The following is an 11463-nucleotide window of genomic DNA, read 5'->3' as shown; positions in this document are numbered from 1 at the left end:
TTTTTATCTTTGTATTCCTGGTGTTGATGCAGTTTTTGTTTGGAAATCATTCAGTGTTTTATACTCTTAATATTGTAATATAAAATACATTATGATATTTTTTGCTTCTAAAACATAAAACTTTGTGTTTCAACCATTCAGTATGAAGAATATATTGCTTAATATAAAGTTTTAAGAGATAATTAAGATGCTTAACAATTCTGCACTATCTTTGCATCTAAACTTAGTGATATTTTTATTTAAAACTTTCAGAAAGTCAATATAAATGATACATGTATATTTTATTTTTGTAGTTTTAGAGCATGAATTTATTAAAAATCATTATAAAAGTGGTTGCACCAGCCCCAAGCATCCTGTATCCAGCATCGAACCTGGCCTGGCGATTCGTTTCACATATGATATTATATATGTTTCAATGCCATGCTCCCAAATCATCCCACCCTCTCCCTCTCCCACAGAGTCCAAAAGACAAGCCAGAGTGTTTTAAATGTTCAGTTCAGTTGCTCAGTTGTGTCTCACTCTTTGAGACCCCATGGGCTGCAGCACTCCAGGCTTTCCTGTCCATCACCAACTCCTGGAGCATGTTCAAACTCATGTACATCGATTTGGTGATACCATCCAGCCATCACATCCTCTGTCGTCCCCTTCTGCTCCTGCCTTCAGTCTTTCCCAGCATTAGCATCCTTTCTGATGATTCCATTATTCACATCAGGTGGCCAAAGTATTGGAGCTTCAGCTTCAACATTAGTCCTCCCAATGAATATTCAAGACTGAGTTCCTTTAGGACTGACTGGTTTGATCTCTTTGTAGTTTTTCCTTTCTTGAGTTGTGTGACTGGCACTGACAGGTTTTGAGGGAAGTTACAGTTCTGCTGAAGGTGTTCAATCTTAAAGTCAACCTTGTAAGCCCTTGGTTTCTCCTTTGCCCATCAACCAGGACAGAACTTTTTCTAAATTGCTGTGAAATTGGATTCTTTTCCAAAATGTTGCATCATGAATATATATTTTCTTTCCTAATTTAGCTAGCTAGTGATTTAAAATATTATACAATATATTGGGAAGATTCTAAACAAGACATAGAGAACTAAGAAGATGTTTCAAAGAAGCTTATATTCACATGGCATGATTTTAATTTTCGTCCTTCAGAAATTCAGTGCCTAGTGGTTTCTTCCATCTCCCTTTTAAGTTTTGCCCCACTAAAAACAAACAAACAAATTCTATAATTTTGGTAGCTGCACAAGCCATTATTTTGTTTGTGGATGCCCTCTTTTCTGGAGCATTTTGAAGGCATATTTTTGAGCATTTGATGCTTTTCTATCAATAAGAGAGAGAACACTCCATTATCTTAGAATGATATTCTTCTCCCTCCTTCCACTCAATGTAAGTAGTGTGTTTAAAGATAGACTCATGTAGGTTTATTTTTCACACAAAAACATATATATTTCTAAAATGGGTTGAATCTCCCAAGACAATTGAATGGTTTTTGTTAAGTAAACATTCTCCTACTTACTTTTTTATGTTTTTGATAAAGTTAAAGTTTTGTACCATATTTAAAGTGTGCAAGATACTAATCAGAATGGTACTTTCAGGCTTCTCATCAAAGTTAACTCTGACTCAGTTTCTTCTTGAATTTTAACCAAACCTTAATCATAGTTTTGAGAATTACGTTTTTACTACATAGCTTCAATTTTCAAGTGGGTAATGGAGAACCACTGAAAGTTCTTGAACTAGGGAGGGACAGAGCCATGTTTTCAGACGTTATCTAGTAGCATTATTCATGACCAAATAAGAGTGAATATGTGGAAAAATGTGAAAATAATAGTTAGGAGCTACTATAGTTCAATATTACACTAGTTCAGTTTAATCATAAAGCCAGAAGTTGTGCGGTGGCTGGGGACAGATGGGTGCAGGTCACTGTGGTTGCAGATGTTGTGGTTTAGCACAAGAGAAGTTTTGAATGTATTCTGAAAGCTCTTAGATAAAAATAAGATGAGTTTCATTACCATCTTTCTAAGTTTCAGAAGTATTCATTGAATTCTTTCTGTGTTCTCAGCATTGTTCCAACATTGTTCTTAGTTTCTGGGTCCAAATAGTTAACAAGATAGAATAGATGTTTGTCCTCATAGAATATACAGTTTATAGAAAAGCATGAATTAAAGGGGAAAAGTCTGATGAGTATTGTGAAAGAGAATCTACTGAAATTTATGAGAACATGAGTAATAACAGCTGACTTTTATTGACACTCATATGCCAATACTGGCCCAACCATTTTAGTTTTTTTTTTTTTTTCATTTGATTAACACAACAGCTCAATGAAAGAGATGCTATTTTTACATTTCTTATTTTACATAGGAGAACCAAGGGATTCAATAACTTTTCCAAAGGGTTATAGTGTGTAAAAGTGGAAGAAGGAAGGTAGGATTCATAGCACTCTCTAACTCATAACCCATACTCTTTTCTATGATGAGAAGAATTGATAACTTCACTTACTGAAATGTTACAGAAAATTAGGCAGCAGGCGAGTCTGGTAGAAATTTCAGGACTATGTAAAAAATATAAACGATAGAAGGGCTATACTATATTGAAATTATTTTAAAGACATCTCACAAAGAGAACAACTGAAATTAGTTGCTGCAACATTTGATGTGTTCAGATAAAGAAATAAAGAAACCTGGAAGTAGGTCTTTTGTAGAAATAGGTCCATTTAGTAAATGTGAATAAAGAGGGAAATGAGACAATATAGTAGCTTTCCCCTCAGAGGTGTAGATAATGAGGAGATGGGAATTCACTTTGGATCTACCTGAGGGATGTACAGTCCCCAGAGTAAAGCAAAAATGAGTGGAAGAGTGAGCCCCTAAGGAACTAAAGACAGATCATGAACCAGGATCCATAATTTCCTTATTCCATATTGTACATATAATCTACACTCTGGGGAGGAGACCAAGCAAGCTTCTAACCTACATTTCACCAAGTGCATTACATCACTGCACTCACATTAAATCTGTGTCTAATCAAGTAGCAAGTATGATAATAAAAGGATTATTTTTCTTCTGTTGCTTGAAAACACTGAAGATATCAGAAATTATGAAAGCTCAGAAAGATTTCCAGGGCATAGGTGAATTAATGTCTAGCTCCTCTCCCCTGAAATCAATGGGATCAAGCCTGGAGAACGTGAAATGACATTTCCAGAACCAACAGGGTAAAGACATAGGATAAGGGAGACAGTCCTGCAGTTTTAAGATCAAAGTTGGGTGAGTTTCTGAATTTAATTTACAATATTTATTCGTTGTTTGGTGTTCAAAGTTCAGGGACCTATTATATGTCCATTCTTTCTTGTCTTGTGTAGCTGAGATGCAAGTAAACTTCTAGAAATATCTGTTGGAGAGGAATCAGAGAATATTAGAGGGGCTCAAAGGACATATCAGTCAGGAAATTTCCTCTAAGTAGGTTGATCTCTCACTCTTCTTCCTTTATGATTTTCACTCTGTGACAAGGTTGGTAACGATTCTCTTAGACTCAGGTCCCCTCATCTTGGTTTAGAAGCAGTGTTCTTGGTTCCTGCCACATAAGGTGTATCTGCATGAGAAGCCAGCGCCAGGTTGCTAGGGTCACTGCCTCCAATTGTACTGGTGAGGGAAGAGTTCAGGGGAATGAGAGAATGCTGAGAAGAGAGTAGAAGAGTTGCATCCTTGTCCATCCTTCTTTTCCCTGGGTTTTTCCAGAGGGTATATTTGCATATGGCATCTCTTGTCTTCCCTCTCTAGTATGATTGTGATCTACTTTGCTATATTTGGCTTATAGAAACTCTATATAGGTGAGTCCACATCACTCTGTATCCTGATAATGGAAAAGGCAGACTGTATGGGACTGAGTCAGGATAGTGTCAGGCGTTTGCAGTGTGTATTTTGTTTTGGAGAATGGGGCACTGGATAAGGTGAGTTGCTCTCTAATGGGACTCTTTTTCCTGTATCCACAGATTCCTTTAGAGAAGAATAGCTCCTGGAAATGGGTCTTTCATGACTCAGTTCATTTTGATGGGTTTAACAGACCAACCAGATCTCCAACTCCCCTTGTTCTTCCTGTTCCTAGGAATGTACATAGTCACTGTGATTGGGAACCTGGGCTTGATTATCTTAATTTTGCTAAATTCACATCTACACACCCCCATGTACTTTTTCCTTTTTAACTTGTCCTTCATAGATCTCTGTTACTCTTCTGTGTTTACACCCAAAATGCTGATTAACTTCATATCAAAGAAGAATATTATTTCTTACATGGGGTGCATGACTCAGCTGTACTTTTTCTGTTTTTTTGTTATTTCTGAAATCTATGTGCTGACATCAATGGCCTATGACCGCTATGTAGCCATCTGTAACCCACTTTTGTATAATGTTGTTATGTCCCCTAAAGTGTGTTCCACCCTTATGCTTGGTTCCTACTTAATGGCATTTTCTGGTGCCATGGCTCATACTGGATGCATGCTGAGACTGACCTTCTGTGATGTAAACACCATCGACCATTATTTCTGTGATATTCATCCTCTGCTTCAGCTCTCCTGTACAAGTACCTATGTCAATGAGTTGGTTGTTTTCACTGTGGTGGGCATCAACATCACTGTGCCCAGCCTCACCATCTCTATCTCTTATGGCCTCATTTTCTCCAGCATCTTCCACATCAGCTCCACAGAGGGCAGGTCCAAAGCCATCAGCACCTGTAGTTCCCACATCATTGCTGTTTCTCTCTTCTTTGGATCATGTGCATTTATGTATCTTAAACCATCATCTGCTGGGTCTCTGGATGAGCAAAAAGTCTCTTCTCTCTTTTATACCAATGTGGTTGCTATGATGAACCCCTTAATCTACAGTTTGAGAAACAAAGATGTGAAAACTGCTCTGAGAAAAACTGTAAGTGGAATACAGTTTTGATTAGAGACAACACCTTTTTGTGCAGAAAATCACAGGATAGGGATATTCTCTTTTTAATTTTAATGATCTTATTAGCACTCTTATTATTCTAGTTTGTATCATATGAAAGACTTTTTTGACATTTCAATTTATTTAAACTTATCACAAAGTAGACTTCTCTCCTTATTTACCATTTGCATAATTTCCTTTCCTCACATGTTCCCATTTATTAATACTACTAAGAAGAACATTTATCATCTTATCATTCATTATAATCATTTTGTTTATTTATCAAATTATTTATTATAATATATTTTCTGCATTAGTCTGAACTTACCTTTACCTGTGGAAATTGAAGACTGGTCAACAAATCATCAAATTAAGGAACACTAGGGTGACATAACTGATGCTTTTGAACTGTGGTGTTGGAGAAGACTCTTGAGAGTCCCTTGGACTGCAAAGAGATTCAACCAGTCCATCCTAAAGGAAATCAGTCTTGAATATTCATTGGAAGGACTGATGCTGAAGCTGAAACTCCAATACTTTGGCCACCTGATTCAAAGAACTGACTCATTGGAAAAGACTCTGATGCTGGAAAAGATTGAAGGCAGGAAGAGAAAGGGACGACAGAGGATGAGATGGTTGGATGACATCACAGACTCAATGGACGTGAATTTGAGTAAACTCCAGGAGTTCACGATGGACAGGGATGCCTGGTGTCCTGCAGTCCATGGGGTCACAAAGAGTCGGACATGACTGAGTGACTGAAACTGAGGGTGACATAATGTCACTGGGGATGTCTTATCTGCCAATTGCCATTAGAAGTATGAATCTGAGAATGTTTCCTCTTTCCATCTCTCCAGGCTTCATTGAGCAAGATTATATCACTTTTAATTTCTGAAGTGGAAGACTTTATAGTGACTGTTAAGTATAACCCACTTTGTATCTGTAAGCACTGTGAATGCCTCCTTTGACAAAGGATTTTGTTATCTGCATGTAATGGATTGTCAAAATGTATTCATTATATGGTCATTACATAGAGTGGTTAATGACTATTTTACAATCATATGTGTTTTTAATGAAATAGTCTAGAATAAGTTTAGGTTTCTGATTTCAAGACTACTTTTCTCAATATACTTGGCTTCTATTGTATCTCTTTAATTTTGTTTATGTAAACGTGGCACAGGAAAAACTATCCTAGTTTTTAATCTGAGTATGCTTTGTTTCAGGTTGTTACATGAATTTTTCTCAGAGTGCATATTGATCTTTTTTAATTTTATTTAAATTTTTGAGGAAAACAGTTCATCAGGGGTTTTGTTATAGTTGTTTATGGGAAAGATAATGCCTTTTGGGCTAGTATACTGGGGAGAAGATTGGTGACTAAGAATGTTTCTTCATTCACAAAATTTAAAAATTAGTTTTTGGAATGCTTGCAATGTTTGTAATTCAGAGAACAGGACATGGGAGAGAAAGGAGCCCGGAAATCTCTCATGAGGCTGGACCTCAACAGATCCATGGCCAATACATAAGAAGACCCTGTGGAGAGTAGTCGTGAGGCTTAGGATCTGCATTTTATCTGGATGTTTATTCTGTTCCATCTGGTGAAGTGAATATATCCAGTCCATAAAGTTTTTCTAAACTTATAATGCATAGTGACCATACAGCAGTAGTATTTGCAGGAATAAAGGTGAACAAGCTGTGCCATAATTGTGGAAAACCAGAAAGACATAGGATACGTTTTCATAAGATTAGATGGTGAGTAGTAATTAAAGCTCAAATTAGAAGGATGGAATCTAGAAAAATATGATAGAAAACAGAAACCTCTATTTATAAGTCTCCTGTTTCTAGACAGCCACAGAAATATTATAAAGATCATGGGATTTGTCTGGATAGGATAAAAGCTTAAAATGTTTGATATTTAAAGAAAAAGTTAAACCCATGAACCTGCATCCATTTGGTGTAACCTGGGCACAGCTAAATCACTCCTGCTTCTGTTGGCTTCCATATGGTACTTTCTTATGGATTTCAAGGCATGAAATTGTAAATAAGTCTGCGGTTAGGATGATGAGAACTATGATAATTTGCAAGAAACATTTGGTGGATGAATCAAATGTTGTGACGCTGTGTTTTCTGGAATAGAATGTTGGATTATTTTTCTTTTGAGAAAATAGGGGGAAATGGTTATTAAAATGCTTGTCTTACTTGTGGCAATTTCAGCATTTTAAAAGATAACTTTAATAATATTTTTAAATTTTTCTTGCTTTCTAACCTCTTCTGAAGAGTTAGATATTATGAAGTTAGCAACACTGATATGCTTGCTTTTGTTGTAAGTTTAGATGTTCAGCATTGACTTACATTTTTTAACTCCTTGCTATATCTTTGATTTATTGTTTTCAGTGTTACTCATACCACATCCCTTGATCTCAATATCAACATATATTATTTTCACATACCAAGGCCTATGTTTATAAAATAGTTGACCTAGTTGGCAATTTTTTTCATTTGTATTTTACCCCTTTTTTATAAACTTGTCTTCCTTATTGAAAAAGAAGTGTATCTAAAGAATTAAATAATAATTACACTATTTGGGAACCCTTGTAGGCATACAGAGGTACAGCCACTCTTTTGTATTTTAGCATTAATTGATGTGCTAAAATATGTTAAAGTTGGTCACAAGATTTCCATTTTAGAAGCCTCAAAATAGAATTTGTTTCATTTTTTTAAAAAATAAACTTTCTGTCAAATTAGATTTCATTCTATCAGAATATTGTGTATAAAATAATATAGAAGTTTAAATAATACTTCTAAACTTTACATTTGGCAATGGTTTAAGGAATCAAGTTAATTATTATATCTTGTTAGCAACTGAAGCTCTGTGTATCTGTTTCAGATCAGATCAGTCGCTCAGTTGTGTCCGACTCTTTGAGACCCCATGAATCGCAGCACACCAGGCCTCCCTGTCCATCACCAACTCCCGGAGTTCACTCAGACTCACGTCCATTGAGTCAGTGATGCCATCCAGCCATCTCATCCTCTGTCGTCCCCTTCTCCTCCTGCCCCCAATCCCTCCCAGCATCAGAGTCTTTTCCAATGAGTCAACTCTTTGCATGAGGTGGCCAAAGTACTGGAGTTTCAGCTTTAGCATCATTCCTTGGACCTCGATAAAAGGAGGGGAATCAAGTTAGGATGCTTATGTGTATAATATGGAGCATATTATTGCAAAACTTGAACACTGCAACATTTGAAAAATTTCAGATAAAGAAATAAAGAGACCTGGATTAGGACTCTTATGGAAATATGTCCACTTAGGAAATGGGCATAGAGAGGGACTGAAGCAGTGTCCTAGCTTTCCCTTCAGAGGTGAAGATAATGAAGAGATGGGAATTCACTTTGGATCTACCTGAGGGATGTACAGTTCCCAGAGTAAAGCAAAAATGAGTAGAAGAGTAGGTCTATAAGAACTAAAGACAGATCACACACTGGAATCTATAATTTCCTTATTCCTTTATATATATATTCTTTACTCCAGGAAGAGACTTAGAAAGCTTCTACCAAGTTTTTAACCAACAGCTTTACATCATTATACTCACATTAAATCTTCTGTTGTCTATTACTAACAAGTGTGTAATTAAAGGCTTTGTTTTTTCTACTGCTTGAAAGGACTTAATAAAATCAGAAATGACACTAGATCATAAACATTTCCTAGGCATATGTCTAGGTTGTCTCCTCTTAGAATCAAAGAAATCAAGCCCTAAGAACCTGAAGTTACGTTTTCAATACCAACAGAGTGACAATCAATGCTAAGGGAACCAGCTCTGTGGTTTTCTGAACTAAAAAGAGTGTTTCTGAATTCAACTTACAGACCTAACTCAATTTACAATACTTATTCCTTGTTTTGAGATGAAAGTTGGGGAGCCTAATATATGCATAGTCTTTCTCATTTTGTGTGGTTCTGAGACTCTGAGACTTCCCAACGAGAGAATCTGTTGGAAAGAGATCAGAGAATGTTCCAAGACATGAGTGGGCTCAAAACATGTCAGGAAGTTTCCTGTAAGAGGATAAAGCTCTCACTCTTTTACATTTATGACAAGGGAAGCTACTTAATTCTCATAGACTATCTTCTTGGATTAGAAACAGAATTCTTGGTTCTGACCACATGAAGTCTAATGTGCATTAGAAGCCAGCACCAGGTTGCTAGGGTCACTGCTTGTGGTTCTACTGGTGAGGGAAGAGCTCAAGTGAATGAGGAAATGTTGAGATGAGAGTAGAATGATAGTGCACTAATCTACCCCTCCTCTACCTTGGTTTTTCCAGCAGGTATGGTTGTGTATGGAATCACTGGTCTTCCCTCTGTAGGCTGTCTGTGATATCCTTTGCTATATTTAGATTATAAAAGCTCTAATTAAGGGCAAGTCCACATCACTCCATATTGTGACAAAGGTGAAGGCAGATTCTATGGGACTAGGTTGGGATAGTGTCAGGCATCCGCAGTGTGTGCACTCTTTAGTGCTGAACTTTCCTGGTGGCTCGGTGTTAAGAATCCATCTGTTAAGGCAGGAGATGCAGGTTCAATCCCTGGGTTGGAAAAGGAAATGGCAACCCACTCTAATATTCTTGCCTGGGAAATCCTGTGGACAGAGGAGCCTTGTGGGCTACAGTTCATGGAGTCACAAAAGAGTTGGACATGACTTAGCAACTCAACAACAAAAAAATATACTTTTGTAGGATGAGATCTTTTGTGGGAAGAGCTGAGTTGTTCTCTAATGGAACACTTTCCTCCTGTATCCACAGATTCCCTTTGAGAAGAATGGCTACTGGAAGTGTCTCTTTTGTGACCAAATTCATTCTATTGTGATTAGCAGACTGACCTGATCTCCAACTCCCTCTGTTCTTTCTGTTTCTAGGAATGTGTATGGTCACTGTGCTGGGAAATTTGGGATTGGTAATCCTAATTGCACTGAATTTACATCTGTATACCCCTATGTACTTTTTCTTCAACTTATCCTTCAAGGACCTCTGTTATTCTTCTGTGTTTATACCCAAAATTCTGATTTATTTCTCATTGAAGAAGAATATTATTTCTCACATGAGGTTCATGATTCAGCTGCATTTTTACTTTTTCTGTATTTTTTTTTGTCATTTCTGAATTCTGTGTGCTGACATCAATGGCCTATGATCGCTATGTGGCCATCTTTGTATAATGTTGTCATGTCCCCTAAAGTGTGTTCCAGCCTTATGCTTGGTTCCTACTTGATGGCATTATCTGGTGTCATGGCTCACACTGGATGCATGCTGAGACTGACCTTCTGTGATGCAAACACCATCAACCATTATTTCTGTGATGTCCACCCTTTGCTCCAGCTCTCTTGCACAAGTACCTACATCAATGAGCTGGTACTTTTCATTGTGGTGACATCAATGACATTGTGCCCAGTCTCACCATCTTTGTCTCTTATGGTCTCATTTTCTCCAGCATCTTCTACATTAGCTCCACGGAGGGCAGGTCCAAATCCTTCAGTACCTGCTGTTCCTTCATCATTGCTGTTTCTCTGTCCTTTGGATCATGTGCATTTATGTATCTCAGGCCATCTTCTGCTGGATCTCTGGATGAGCAAAAAGTCTCTTCTCTCTTTTATACCAATGTGGTTGCCTTGATGAACCCCTTAATCTAAGCTTGAGAAATAAAAATGTGGAAGCTGCTCTGAGGAAAAACTCTGAGTAGGAGAGAATTTTGAATATACTAGGGTATCTGTCTGTGCAGTTGGTCACAGGAGAAAGGTTCTGTGTTTAATCATAATAATTTTGTTGACAATTTTTTTGTTTCTTTTTAACCAGGTAGAAGGAAATCTGAGTCATCTCTCAATTTATTTCCACTCTGTGTAGAGCCAGACTTCTCTCTTACCTAACCAGTTGCAGACTTTATCTATCAGATCTAGTCCCTTAAATCTATTTCTCACTTCCACTGTATAATCATAAGGGATTTGATTTAGGTCATACCTGAATGGTCTAGTGGTTTTCTCCACTTTCTTCAATTTAAGTCTGAATTTGGCTAAGGACTTCATGACCTGAGCCACAGTCAGCTCCCAGTCTTGTTTTTGCTGCCTGTATAGAGCTTCTCCATCTTTGGCTGCAAAGAATATAAAAATTTGAGCACAGTTTCAAATTTGTTCACAGAAACAAAAGCAGTGAACAAGAGCTTTTGTAATTTACTGCTTTCATTCTTTCCTGGTTTTATTAACGTTTGCAAAACTTTTACCAACTTCTGTTAGTCTGTATAAATTATTAGATGAAAAAATATAAAATGGCTGTTAGTGTAGATGTGTGTTGAAAATAAGTACTATGGTGAATGCTGCCTTTCACAGTCTTCTTTCTATCAACTTCTCTAGCATCAGTCTGTTTTTCATCATTTTAAGTAGTCTTTGTTAACCCTATTATACTACCTGACACAGTTAATCTTGAAAAATAATTATTTCTCTGCTACCCCTAATAGATTATGAAATCCTATAAAACTCAGACTGTTTTTTTTTTTTTTTTTTTTTTTTTTTTTTTTCCTGGTTTTT

At 36.9% G+C, this 11463-nt stretch overlaps 1 protein-coding gene and 1 pseudogene across 1 annotated transcript; both read left to right on the top strand.

Annotated features, from left to right (window-relative positions):
• Window positions 1-3350: 3350 nt before the first annotated feature.
• On the top strand, window positions 3351-4924 carry LOC104980741 (olfactory receptor 8B3-like). Its single transcript, XM_010829516.1, has 2 exons — window positions 3351-3356; window positions 3986-4924. The coding sequence occupies exons 1-2, from the start codon at window positions 3351-3353 to the stop codon at window positions 4922-4924; spliced, it is 945 nt and encodes a 314-aa protein (XP_010827818.1).
• Window positions 4925-10075: 5151 nt separating this feature from the next.
• On the top strand, window positions 10076-10625 carry LOC104980740 (annotated as a pseudogene).
• The last annotated feature ends 838 nt before the right edge of the window (window positions 10626-11463 follow it).

This window comes from Bison bison, unplaced genomic scaffold, assembly GCF_000754665.1.
Source record: "Bison bison bison isolate TAMUID 2011002044 unplaced genomic scaffold, Bison_UMD1.0 scf7180017864506, whole genome shotgun sequence".
NCBI classification, from domain to species: domain Eukaryota; kingdom Metazoa; phylum Chordata; class Mammalia; order Artiodactyla; family Bovidae; genus Bison; species Bison bison.
This window is presented reverse-complemented; position numbering and strand designations above follow the sequence as displayed.